Source organism: Zalophus californianus, chromosome 4 (assembly GCF_009762305.2).
Source record: "Zalophus californianus isolate mZalCal1 chromosome 4, mZalCal1.pri.v2, whole genome shotgun sequence".
Classification (NCBI taxonomy): domain Eukaryota; kingdom Metazoa; phylum Chordata; class Mammalia; order Carnivora; family Otariidae; genus Zalophus; species Zalophus californianus.
The window spans coordinates 38,169,861-38,183,374 of NC_045598.1; the positions used below are offsets into that span (position 1 = coordinate 38,169,861).

General features: G+C 48.1%; 1 protein-coding gene across 7 annotated transcripts in view; it reads right to left on the bottom strand.

Annotated features, from left to right (window-relative positions):
* Positions 1-1,806: 1,806 nt before the first annotated feature.
* The window catches only part of LOC113933182 (BEN domain-containing protein 5), a 1,542,215-nt gene continuing 1,530,507 nt past the window's right edge, over positions 1,807-13,514 (bottom strand). For 6 of the 7 annotated variants that reach the window (XM_035727241.1, XM_027613040.2, XM_027613091.2 and 3 more), the window contains one exon: positions 11,112-12,508. In XM_035727241.1, the coding sequence (XP_035583134.1) occupies positions 12,388-12,508 (121 nt within the window). In that variant the 3' untranslated portion in view covers positions 11,112-12,387. Of the gene's footprint in view, positions 1,945-11,111; positions 12,509-13,514 lie in introns of those variants that run through there. The other variant, XM_027613047.2, reaches the window with a different exon arrangement.

The window sequence follows — 13,514 nt, forward strand, 5'->3', positions numbered from 1 at the left end:
TTCCTGGTCAAATCACTAGTTATTAACAGGAAATTCGGTTTCATGCAGTATCAACATGGACAGTTAGTAAGGGCAAGGCTTCACAAAGGCCTAAGGGGTGTTTAAATCTGAGGTCCTTTGAGTCAGAGCTTCAGGCTACTGGGCCTTCCTGGGCTCTCTCCATTTTGATCCCGCTCTGAGACTATTTTTCTTCATGACTTCAGTTCAGGTATTCTTCCGGCTTCCATTTGTGGTGTCAATTCCAAGCTGAAGTACCAGATTGGGGCAACTCTGCGAATAGGCCAACATTGATGACCTGTTTGGCCCCAGTTGCTTGAGCCAGCTCCAGATTAATTTCTCCTGAGGACTCCTTGCCTTACTTGCCCTTGCCCCATTTTGAGCACCTTTGTATATCAAACTCCATCTGCCACCAACATCCCACAACCTCCATTTACCCCACACATTTGTAGGCAGAAATTATTCTTACAAAGGAGAAAATTGATCCACCATTCATATGCACATCCACCCATCCATCTATCCTTCCATCTTTCCACTCAGCAAATACCCAGAGTTGGGTGTGTAACTCTTTCCAGGCACTGTGCTAGATTCTTGGAATGCAGAGTTAATTCAGACACTGTCCCTCCCGAACTTCCTAGCCAGGAGATAGCAAAGACAAGGCTCTCGTGCCTCACTTGGCTCTCCTGTGCCCATGTGTAGCAGATGCTTGTGCTGCTTGTCCCACGTCTCCTCAGCCCACCTGATTTCAGTGCCGCCCTACCGCACAGTTCCATGTACTTGGCCAGCATCTTCGATCAAGGGGACCTTGGTTGCCTCAGATCGGCCTTGCAGAGGAGCAACCCGGAAAGAAGGGAAATTTACACCCAGGAAGGCCACCCTCAACTGTCTCCCTGTCCTTTGGGGAGCCAACTCTGGGGAGTGATTTTATACCATTTCTGAGAAAGTCCCTAGAGGGACTGAGTCCCCTTTTCCTCTCAGTGGTAATGAGATTATTAACACAAGCTTTACTGGGTTTTCTCCCTGTTCTGTCTCACTTTCGCCTCTTCCTTTACTTCTGCTTCCAGGTATCGCCTGACAAATAAGCTACTTGCTCTCAGTTGCTGTCCCAGTCTCTGCTTTTGGAAGAACCCAAATGAAGATACCATGGCAGGCATTATAAATGAATGAATGAATGGATGGATGAATGAATGATGATATTATAATGAGGGGGGAGGAAGACACTGTTAGAGGTGGACAAATGACCACTTTCTGCTGATGAAGAAAGACCCAGTTACCTCATCATCCACTTAGGATGAGGGATTGTAGCCTCCAAGTATGTGTGCCAGGATGGCTGCTCGACTCACTAAGAATAATGTGAATGTGGCTAATAATAAGAGCTACCCTCGAAGGGACACTTCCATTTGCTAGGGACTTTGTTCACATCATGCCATTTATTCTTTATACACCTCCTGTGATCCAGCCATTCATTAATCCTATAAGGGAAGAAATCAAATTTCATAGAGGAGGCTCAGGGTCACATGGTGGCACAGCTGATCTCAACTGGATCCGTCAGACACCACAGTCTACACTCTTGTGCCCCCCTCTCTACACAAGTCTATGACAACACCCAGTCAGGGTCCCAATTCTCTAGCTGTTTGGCAAAACAATCTATAAAGCACACCCTTGAAATCAGGGTGTGCCTTCTCATGGGGTCTAGGGCAACCATAGCGGGTCTGTGCAGTGAAGTGTAGTAAATAATGCACAAGTCTATTTGTTACTCACTGTTAACCAAGACTTAAGATAAAGCATTGCTTTATTTTTTCTGTCTGGCAGCTCAAGCATGCTCCATGGTGTCTCTATTACACGGTGATGTTAATTAGGTCCGCAGCACTGCACCTTCTGTATACGAGGTTCGCCATGTCACCCGTGGGCCTCATCTCTCCAGAGGTGTCTGGTTCGGCATCACGTCTGAGGACAGAGAGAATCTTTGGAGGGCCGGCATCACCACCATGCCACTGAACCAAATATGAAAATATACTATGTAGACATTCTGCCTATGGCATTAGGGTCTAGCAACCTGACGTGCTTTCCAAGGTCACTATGAGACCATCTTTCAGGGTAGACAATTGGATTGGAGGGGGGAGTTCCTAGAACCCCCAAATGGCAAAACTCCTCAGTGAACACCTACTTCAACAGGCTCATTTTATAGATGGGCAAACCGAGGCTTCGAGAGAGAGAGTGACTTTTCTAAAGTTGTGTAAATGCTAGTGGACTGGGATTAGATGTTTTTCCTTCCAGTTCTGGCTCTATCAGATGGATCATTTTGAGGTCTCTGTCTCTTGCCCTCTTCCCCTCCTGTATGGTATGTTTGTAGAATGGGTGCATGCAGAGGCTATTCATGCCTTCTCCCCACTACAGCCATTTCCCCTGAAGTTCCCGAAAGTGATCCTGTGAATCAGGAAGAGCAATCATTCTTTAATTTCATCCTGCAGGTAAGATTGAGGCTCAGAGGGGAAAGATGATAGCAGCTAACTCGGGCGTGAATCCAAGCTTCTGGGTTAACACTCTTTCTAACAAACCATTCGGCCTGCTTAAGGGTGAATGAATGAATGGACAAAAGAATGAATGAATAAATGTTAAACTTACTAAAGAACAAAGGCAGGCATGCGTGATGATCAAGGCTTTATGTTGGCAAGCCCCCATCCTGTGTATTGCATCTCCACAAAGTCAAAACATCCAGCCCCCTGGAGCTGCTCTATGGGCCAGAGCCATGAAGTATTTATTTCACAATGGTGCACCCTCCATTCTGCCACCACCCAGTACTCAGCTCGGCTTAGAGCAAGATCTCAGCAAGTGCTTCTAACACTGAACAGAAATGAGCGTTCCAGAGCCATGGCATCCAGCTCTCTGGGAGCAATCTGGAGAGGTGCCGGGGTGTTAAGGGACCAGCCTCTCCCTTCATAACACCACACCACGCCAGGGTTGTTTTGTTGTGTTTACCTTTCATCCAGGCTGGACTGAAGAAGGAGAAAGAGAGAAAAATAGGAACACGAAGGCTGAGATACAGGAAAGAGACCTAAACATGAGCTCACCCACTGTTGGAGTCAGGAAAGGGGCTCTTGGCAAGCTTCCCACCCCAGGGACTGGCCTGGCTGGGATCTGCATCAGCCTTCGCTGGGATTGGGAAGGAGATCCTTGACATCCTGCCGGGCACAGTCCCAGGGAAGCTGGGCAGAGGGGGTGATCCATTAATATGAATGAAATGTTGAGAGATTAGATAGAATTTCAAACAGAAACTTAACCCAGGACCTCTGAGTAGGAGTCGATGTAAAAACGTGCTGAGAATCTGTAATGATAGGTCGCTTATACTCAGTAAAGCACACATACAAACATTCACAACTATGAAAAATCCTGAGTTGTCACACCCAAACATGAAAAAGCTACTCATAAAAGGCACACACACAGCGCAAATATACTAGTGTATACACACACACACACACACACACACACACACTTTCAAATCCTACATAATCAACTTACCTCTTTCACCTCTCCCAGTCTCTCCCCATCTCTCTCCTTTCCTTTTCTTTCCCAGGGACGCTCTTAGCCTTAAAGTCCAACAGTTTCCTCTATGGGCCTGTAAGCTAGGTTTGCTCCACTTTGGAAGAATCAGGGGTGGCCCTTACTTACGAACTTCTGGAGGGAGGGAGGGAGGGCGCAGCCTTATAGAAATGTTCTGCTCAGAGCAGGCATCTCATCTTCCTTCTCAGAAGCAGCAGCAACAATACTGCAAACTGTCAGTGGAGGGTTCTTCTCTGCCTGGCCTCATGTGGGGCCCTGGGACCTGAACAATGAGTAAGACCCCAAGAACAATGCCAAGCTGAACTGGGAAGATAGAGCTGATGCACACAAAAAAGTGAAATACGAAGCTATTGCTAAGTGCCAAATGAGATTTTAGACAATTGTTCTCTAGAAGCTCAGAGGGAGAGTTGTCTACGAGGGCTGGAAGATCAGGGAAGACTTCCTGGAGGAGGGTTCTTGAAGGATAGATAGCAATCAGGGCAGCATAGAGGAATGGGAAGTGACTGGCAAACATAAGATGTTTAATAAAGTTTGTCGGATGAATGAATGACAGGACAATCCAGGTCAAAGACAAGGCATGGATCAAGTAAGTAATATTTATGAAGGGGAAAAAAGACTGGGAAATATTTTTCCAAAATACTGACCTTTCCCATTCATCCTCTCCGGATCCTCACAATACTCAAGAGTAGGTTAGTTACAGATTATGTCCCCACATCGAAGAGCATGAACCTGAAACCAGTTGAATCTCTGGGATAACTGAAGACAGGGCAAGAGATTTATGTAATGTCGCACAGCCAGGCAGTATCAGAGCTGGGAGCAATTTCCAATGGCCTTTAAATCCTCCTGACTTTACAAGTTGAATCCTGGGCGTGGGAAGTGGGTTGGGGTGGTGGGGGAAGTCTTTGGGATATTTAGTAGGAAAACTTGTAGCCGGTGAGCAGCATCTACTTTTAAATGCAGGAACAGGGTCAGGGCTGTGTTAACAGAGGGGCTGGGCCCCCTCTGCCCCAGCCCAGGCTGCCCTCCTGCTGTTACAAGCCTGAGGGTAGCCCCAGCTCCTCCTGTGAAGACGCTTCTCCCCGGTGGTTTCCCAGGAAGAGACACCAGCCTGGAGGATGCGCAGGGACCTCAGACTGCAGAGAGTGCTAGAGCCAGGCTCAGACGAATGAGGCAAAAGGAGGCCATAGCAGGACCAGAAGTGAAGCAGGGAGCTCCCAGACGCTTTTTATAAACCCACATTTTATGTAATAAAATGTGTATTGTCTTGTCAGTCTGAGGACGGCCACAAAAAGATAGAGGGAACCTGAAGGAAGGCCAGCCCTGGAGTCCGGGGCTTCTGAGCTCTGCGGCTTCAGCCACGATCCATTCCCTCCTCAGCTGCTGTCTCCTTCTTAGGGGATAACTCCACAGGGCAGCCGAAGCAGGGGTGCGGGGCCCGGGCCTCAGGAGGCCCCCGGTGAGGGCGGGGCGGCGGCGGTGGCACTCGGAGGAGGAGATTGACCGTGGCCCCAGCAGCGCTGGTGGTGGTGCTGGGGTCCTAGTAGGTTCGCGGCCATGGTCGGAGCTGCAGCGGGGGTAGCAACAGTTGTTCTTACTGTTACAGGAAAAATGGCCTGGGCGCCTGGATGGCTCAGTCGTTAAGCGTCTGCCTTGGGCTGAGGCCATGATCCCGGGGTTCCGGGATCGAGCCCCCCATCGGGCTCCCTGCTCCACGGGGAGTCTGCTTCTCCCTCTCCCTCTGCCACTCCCCTTGCTTGTGTTCTCTCTCTGTCTCTCTCTATCTCTGTCAAATAAATAAATAAATAAAATCTTAAAAAAAATAGGCCTAATTGCCTTGAGCTTCGAAAACGAATTTGGCCTTCAAGAGAGGACTAGAGATTAAGTAAATCTATCTCCTCCCTCTCTCCACATAGTGGGGCCTTGGAGACCGGCTTACCACGCCGCCGGAGCAGTGGAGCGTCTCTGGGAGTTCAGGGCTTCGCGAAGATGCATCTGTAATCAGCTACTAGGATAAGCTCAGGATGGTGTTCTGGATTTGAGATTCATTCTTTCTGGCATTCTGCGACACTTCCCATCCCTCTGATGTGTTTAGAACTGCCGTAGGTGTCATGGCGGGGGGGGGGGGGGTACAGAGATGAGTAAAACCCAATCCCTGCTCTCAGAGAAATGAAACGAGTTGGGGGAGATAACCGTCACAGGAGTGAAAGTAACTGATGAATTTTAAATGCGTGCTGGGGGACACAAGAAGAGGAAGCAGTCAGTTACAGCTCATGAGACTGGGGAGGATGCCAGGGAGCTGGGATATCCCAGCTAAGGCCTGAAGGATAAGAAGAATTTTCTTCTTAGAGTAGAGATGGTGGATGGATCTGAGAGACACTGAGCAGGCAGAACCATCAGGATGTGGCAACTGATCAGAAGGGAGGTATGAAAGACACAAAAGTGGGCTGACATCCAGGCTCCTGATGTAGACAGGTGGGGTGCCGTAAAGGTGGGGTCATGGTTTAAAGAGATCTTGTAATCACCCCTGGGGAGAGAGCTAGGGAATTGGCAGGGAGGGGAGGGAGGGGCTGTTACAGCAATCCTGGTAGGACTGGATGAGGGTGGGAGTGGATGGGAGGGAGAGCCTGGAAAGGGGAGAGGAGGGAGATGCACAACAATCCTGCCAGAAGTATTATTTCTCCATTTTAACTATGTGGAAAATGAACTGCGTTAAATGATTCACAAGACCAGAATAGCCAGTGGTGGAAAGGAGATTGAATCTCCAGTCTAGGGACTCCGAAGTCACTCCATGACACTGCTTGCCGGCAGACACATTGCAGTGGCAGAAGCAGTGGGCCTGGGGGACTGGCTGGCCGCGCAGGGCGAGAAAAAGAAGGGAGTTAACACTGTGACAAGGCTTGCAGCCCGGGTGACCAGGTGGAAAAAGAAGACATTAACCCAGACGGCTGATGCCAGGGAGAGCAGCAGATTTGGATTTAAGATTGACATAAGGCCAGCCAAAAATAGATCCCAGGTCTTCGGGGACAAGCAAATTGTGAGCATCAAAGAGCCATAAGAGGAGTCGCAAGGATGACTTTCTGAACTGGTCAGGCTTAGCCCCGAGGTTTGGGGTTGAACCAAAAGGCAGCGGGGTATGGCAGAGGTGGGTTTGTGCCTAGGTCCTGTTCCAGTTATTTCCCAGCTGTGCACCACAGGCAAGGGACTTGATCGCACTGATCTCAGGGATCTGCAAGACGGGCAGGTGAGCCCAGAGTCTGGCGAGAGTGGGGAGAGCTGACAGGGGACAGAGCTTGGGAGGTCCGGTTGCAGCCAGCACAGCACATCCGTGTGCCACCTTCGGAGACCATCCCTGAGAAAGCGCATGCCAATCACAGACGACACGGAAAGAGCCTCTTAGAAATCCTGCTAAAATTCTCTTGTTATTTTCATAAAACAAGACATCTCACAGAACCTAATTCCCCTTCCCCTGCCCCGCCTTCTCTTTTTAGTCTTGTCAATTCTGCCTCAGTTCAGTCTTGGTGACCGTTGTGTCCAACACTATCTTCTCCCCTGTGCAGAACCCCAACTTACAAAGCCTCTTTCCTCTCCGTCACCGACTCAGGTCTCTGCCACTACCCCACTCCTAACACCTGTTCATTCCACACAGCGACCACGGGCTCTGCTGCACGATCTGTGTTCATGCTGAAGCCGCAGTGATGAATAAGACCTGAGTCCCTGGCCTGACATTGATCCCTCCGTGTGACTGACGCTTTTCTGGACACTTCTCTCACCCCTGTCCTCTACTCAGGAAGACTTTGTACTCCTGTCTGTACTTCATCTGAGCATAAACAGAGTTTTGGCTCCAAGAAAAGGGATTTCAACCCTAGCAAGCAAGTGAGAAGTGAACAGGGGTGAGTGTGACTTGCGGAAAGAGTTCTACCCTCTGCCACTTATTTTATAGGTATTATTATATTTTTTAGACACTTTCACTGAGGTGTAATTGATACACAAAACTGCACATATTTAACATATACGATTTGATGAGTTTGTACATGTGCAAGCACCTGCGAAACAATCCTCAATCAAGGTAATAGACATCTCCATCACCTCCAAACGCTTCCTTGTGTCTCTTTGTTGTTGCTGTTTTTTGTTTTTGTTGTTGTTGCTATAAGAACTTAACATGAGATCTACCATCTTAACAAACGTCTGGGTGCACAATACAGTATTAACTACAGGCACTCTGTTGTATGTAGATTTTATTAATTATTATTATTATATATTATATATACTATTATTATATAGTATATATATTATTATATATATACTATTATATAGTATATATTATATATATACTATTATACTATTAGTATATATTATATATATACTATTAATCCTCACAATAACTACAGAAGGTAGGTTTTCATTCCCATTTTACAGATGAGAATCCCAAGGCTTAAAGAGGTTAAATTTTTTTGCCCAAAGCCATACAGCGAGTTGATAGAAGAGTTGGGATCCACATTTCAGTTTGTCTGAATTTTTAAACCCAGGCTGTTCCTATTACGTTATAATGTCTCCCCTATTCTTTCTGCCCTGGTGCCCCTCTGGCTGAGCTGAGCTGTGAGGGAAAGGATCTCTACTCTTGGCACCCTCCAAATGCTCAGGAGACAAGACTCAGAGGAAGAATTCTGAACAATAGGGAGACACTATAGGCTCAGCTCACACACTCCAGAAGGAGGGAGTGCGAACAGCACCTGAGCTAGATTATCTGCATGGGGTCAGTAACCCAGAGGGTGCCAGGATGGGTCTTGCAATGACTACCTTGCTGAGCTTCCAGGAGCCCTGGGAGATATAGAAGCCTCTGCGTGTCAAGTGATAAATGGACCACTTGCCCAAACCCCACCCTGTTGGAGTGCCCAGCAAGAGCTCATACAGGTTTATGGGAGCGAGAGATGGGAAGAAGACAGGGTTTCAGCTACAGGTGCTAAAAAGTCCTGAAATCCTTACTCACACACCCACCCTGGGAACTTCCATGTCCCCTGCCTCTCTCCCCATTCCCCATCACCTCTAATTGATCCCACTGGTCACATGCTATTCTGCCTACACCTGTTCTCCTGTTTTGACCTGATTTTCCCTAGAGACCAATGGAGAGTGCCCAGCGTAGAGGAGTGGAAAGGGAGCTGGGTTTGAATCCAGATTCCCACTAGCCAGATGAATGCAAACAAAGGATTTTACTTTTAGGAGCCTCTATTTAGCAAAATAGAAAATGATACCTCAAGGGACTATTGGGGATATCAAATAAGACAGTGGATGCAAAGGCATCTAGCATAATGCCTGGCACACAGCAAATGCCCAGTGAGTACTTGGCAGATGAATGAATTGAGGCCCGACAAATGTTAATCACTCCAGACTTCATGGTTGGCGCTGCTCTTACTACTTAGGAAAATAAGCCAGGATCCTCTTAGGTAGGTCTTAGGTATGTCATTGAACCACGGGGAAAGCTCCCAGCTAAAGGTCCCCTGCTGCTGCAGGCACTGTCATCAGAGGCAGGTGACTCAGCCTCTGCTGTGGGCTTCTATTTTTGGGTGTGTGTGTGTTGTTGGGGTGGGGAGGGTTGCAGATGGAGAAGGAGAGAGAGAAACTTAAGCAGGCTCCACGCCCAGCGCAGAACCCGATGTGGGGCTCCATCTCACAATCCTGAGATCATGACCTGAGCCAAAATCAAGAGTCAGATGCTCAACCGACTGAGCCACCCAGGCACCCCTCTGCTATGGCTTCTGCACAAAGAATCTGGGTGACCTCTGGCTTGCCTACCGTAGCTTTTGAGGGTACAGAGACCCTTAGTCTTGTCTCTGAGCTTCTGGACTAGTGGAGAGAAAAGTGGCACTGTTTACAGAGGTACGTGTGAGAGCCAGGTAGAAGCCCAACATGTCTCTCCCCTCTCCACTCTTCCTTTTGGCAGAGTTATCTCACTTTCCTCAGAACACTGGGTTGGTAGCCCAGTCTACCCACTTGGGGCTCTATGCAGACATGAAGGTGGGCAGGGAAGAAAAGAGGCTGGAGCGCCCCCTCCTGGGGCTGGGTGGGCTAGTAGCTTCCGTCTGGTTCACTGCCAGATTGCTGCTGTCTTCCATCTCCTTGCCGAAAACCTTCCTCTCTAACTGGAGACCACAGGTAGAACCTGGTCCAAGAAAGCTAGGGAGTTGCTGAGCAGGCCAAGGTCCCAGGGAGGTCCACTGGCAACCCCTGGTCTCTTGGGTAGCCCTTTCCTCTCTGCTCCGCCAATTGAAAGAAGCAGGTGGTCCTATTGCCAACACATCCTACAGTCTGCCTTATAGCCATGCATTTTTCCTTCTTAAGGAATTCTAAATGTTAGCAGGGTCCGTATGCTGTAATTCAGAGACATTTAATGTCATTTGTTTAGCATTCAATGATACTTTTTATACTGTAAATTCCATTCTTTGACATCAGGAATGTAACCACCTGCCTCATGCCATTCCTCTCCAGAGTTACAGACCAGTAGGTGATGCCACAGAGCATCCAGCATCCCCCTAGAGAAGGAACCCCTTCCATTTCCCCCATGACAGATGTTCATTCTGAATATTTGCATACATCTGGTGATGGGGAGCTCACTCTCTCCCCAGGAAGCCCATCCGATGGCTGGCAACTCTATTCACCAGAAAGTTTTCCTCATTTTTTGAGCTGAAATCCATCTTATTGAAACTACACCATTGGCTTTGGTTCTTACCTTTGGCAACACAGAACAGGGTTTCTTCTTCTGGACAAAAAGAATGTCCAAGATGTTCTTCCCACTTTTTTAGAGATTGTGATCTCACTTTCCTACCCCCACTCCCTCTTATTTTTCATAAACAGCTCATCTCCTCACCCATTTCCAATGGGAAATGATTTGCAGACACTTCACCATGTTGGTCACATCCCAAATAACACAGCTCACTCTTCCTGAGCACCCTTGCTGACATTTCCCAGACCTACATAACAACTGTAATGAGGCAGGTATCACTATCACCACCTTACAGGGGAGGGAACTGAGATTCAGACAGGTTAAATAACTTGCCCAAGATCACACAGATCTTAAAAGACAGAACCAGGGTCCGAATGCAGAGTTAGAAGCCAGAGGTACCTGGCTCCAAGTTCTTGGTTTCAAACCGCTCGCATACCTGGGGCTTGTGAGACTGTGATCCAATCAATCAATGCAGTTTTTACAAAGTGGGGCCCAACATTATGGGAATGGTCTGATCAGGGAAAATAGACCTGGACTGCCACCGTGCCTGATTTATGCAGTCCACCTCTGTTCACGCTGTCTCAAGAGATGCTATCATTTCTGAAAGACCTGCCATGCTCTTGGCTCACGTTGCACTCAGCTCAGCTCCCCAGGACTCTGACACAGGAACTGCGGGCAAGTCAAGTCTTGACTGTTCTTCCTTATCCCTGATGGCAGAGTCCCTGACAGTGAAGTGCGAGTCAAACCAAATTTGGGTTGGCTGGTTGGTTCCTGTGGAAGTGGAAGACCTAAAGGGACGGGTGCCAAGAACGTTCAGAGGAACAGAAGAGATGCATAAACCACTTTATTTGTGTTCCTCTGGGCGAAAAGAACCCAGAGGAGAAGCTATATATACAACACAACATTTGTAGCCAACTAACATATGGTTCTTTGTTATCATTTCTGAAAACCAATAAGCAAAGGGAGAACAAGCTTTGCTCTCAGTTTTTGCAACAAACTTCAAAAATCCCCCATCCCAACGCAAAAGAATGCTTAACTGGAGCTTTCTGCTAAAGGCCCCTATCTCCCCTGAGCCTTCCTTCCTCTCCCGATCTCCGAATCCTCATTTCCGGGAGGTCATTTTAATTAGCAGGCTGTCATGGTGACTCAGCCTGCCCGCTTCACGGAAAGGAAGGGAGCAGACTCCTCTGGACCCATTCATCATACAAAGGCACTTTACTCTTTAGAAAAATGCACAATATTTAGCCCCACTGCGGCTGTTTTATTTTATCAGCCCCCTGCCTGGGGTGGGGGGAGGCATTCTCCTGTCTTCTGCATCTCCCTCACCTGGCAGTCATCCTTCCCCTATTGCAGAGTATCCATACCCACCTCTTCAGGGGCCAGGTTTGGTCCCTGGCACCAGGATCTGGAGATCTGAACCATGACGGACCTCTTGGAATGAGTGACCAATACGGTTTCAGTTCAAGCACCCAGGTCACTGGGGAATGCACGCAGCTCAGAGACACCACGACAAAATGCCTCGGACCCCTGTGATTTCAACAACTCTGTCCTACAGTTCCCAACGGCATATTTGTCTTTGGGTTGTAGGAGTCACTGATGGTGTTTTGGATCAGGAGGTATGGACGGGGCCTTTCTAAAACCGTGAACAACCATCACCTGGTCTAGACGGTAACCACCTGTGGTAGGTATACAACGTTAAAAGGTAACGGGGCTTCACCTGGTCTAGAAGGTAACCACCTGTGGTAGGTATACAACTTTAAAAGGTAACGGGGCTTCGGAAGCACTGACCTGAGATGTGTCAAACCTCTCAAAAGGGACGTGTAGCTTTTCCTCTTGCTGTGAGGATCTCTGTGCTGGGGAAAATAGCATCTGTACTCACTTGGTTTGAGCCTCCTATTTTGTTCCTGAGCCTTAAGCTGAAGTCCCACAATTGATTTTCCATTGGTAAAAGGGAAAATTGACAGTGAGGTTTCTCATTTTTCCTTCCCCTTCGCTAGCTTATTCATTATTCCACACCCTTTAACTTGGAAACTAGAGAAGGGTGATTAATTTCATGCCCCAGCAGAAAACGCATGCTCCTGCCTCCACAAGACCTCCTGGACTCCATGTCCTTAAAAAGAGTTTGAAGGGTCTTTGTGGTTCACGGAGCTCTTCTTGTCCCCTTTGCCGTTGGGGTGGTTCCTGGCTGGGCCCCGCAGGAGTGGGTGCTTGTAGGGAGGGGGCTTTTCTTTCCTGTAAAGGGGAGATAACAGAAAGAGAGAAGAAAGACAGCACATATACACACCGGATTGAAATCATTCCTGTGCATGTCTCTCTCCCCCCCTGGACTACGACAGCCCAGGAGCAGTGGTCTTGTCTTCCTTTTCTCTGTGTCCCAGGAACCCAACCGGGGGCCTGGTTCAAAGCAGGCATCGTGGCTCAATGAATGCCTGCTAGATGGATGGCTGGATACTCTGTATCATTCTGGTTCTGGAGAAGACTACAGCTCCAAATGTTCCACGCGTCCATCTTGATTCTCACCCATCCTCTCCAATTCACAATGGGATGGGGGTGGACACATAGAAGACCTATATCCTGGGTGAGCCTGGGACCTCATCCTCTTCATAACCATCCTGGGCTCCAGAGTCGCCCTTATATTCCTCAGAGTAGCCTAAGTATGGCATTTCATAGTGGGTCTGTCTCTGCCACGAGCTTGGGTGATCTTGGAAGGCAGAGGTATGTCTGGCTCATCTCTGAGTCCCAGCACCCAGCACCCAATGCCATGCCCTTAACACTACTCTTCAGTAATTGCCTTCTGTCTGTTTGGCTCACACACTAGACTATGAGCTCCTTGTGGACAGGGACCAAGTTTTATCCATTTTTGCATTTTCCCTCATACAGGGCCTTGTTTGTTATGTTGTTGACTGATAAGTTGATGTGCCATTCATTCACGTGATTGACTAAGATTCATTTGCGGTGGAAAGAGTAGGCTTTAGAGCCAGAAAGAACTCACCTGAATTCCCAGTTTGGCTATGTCTGAGGGGTGTGATCTTGGGAAAGTTATTTAACTTTTCTGGGCTTTATTTGTAAAATGGGGATAAAATATTCCAATCTTACAGGGGTGTTGTGAGGTTAAATGAAATAACATGAGTAAATGCACTTAATGTCTTCCCTTTCCTGCTGTAACTTACAAAGGCGTGGTGCTAGAGGGTTCCATGGTCTCTGGACATGACAAAGATGAGTCAGACATTGATGCTGT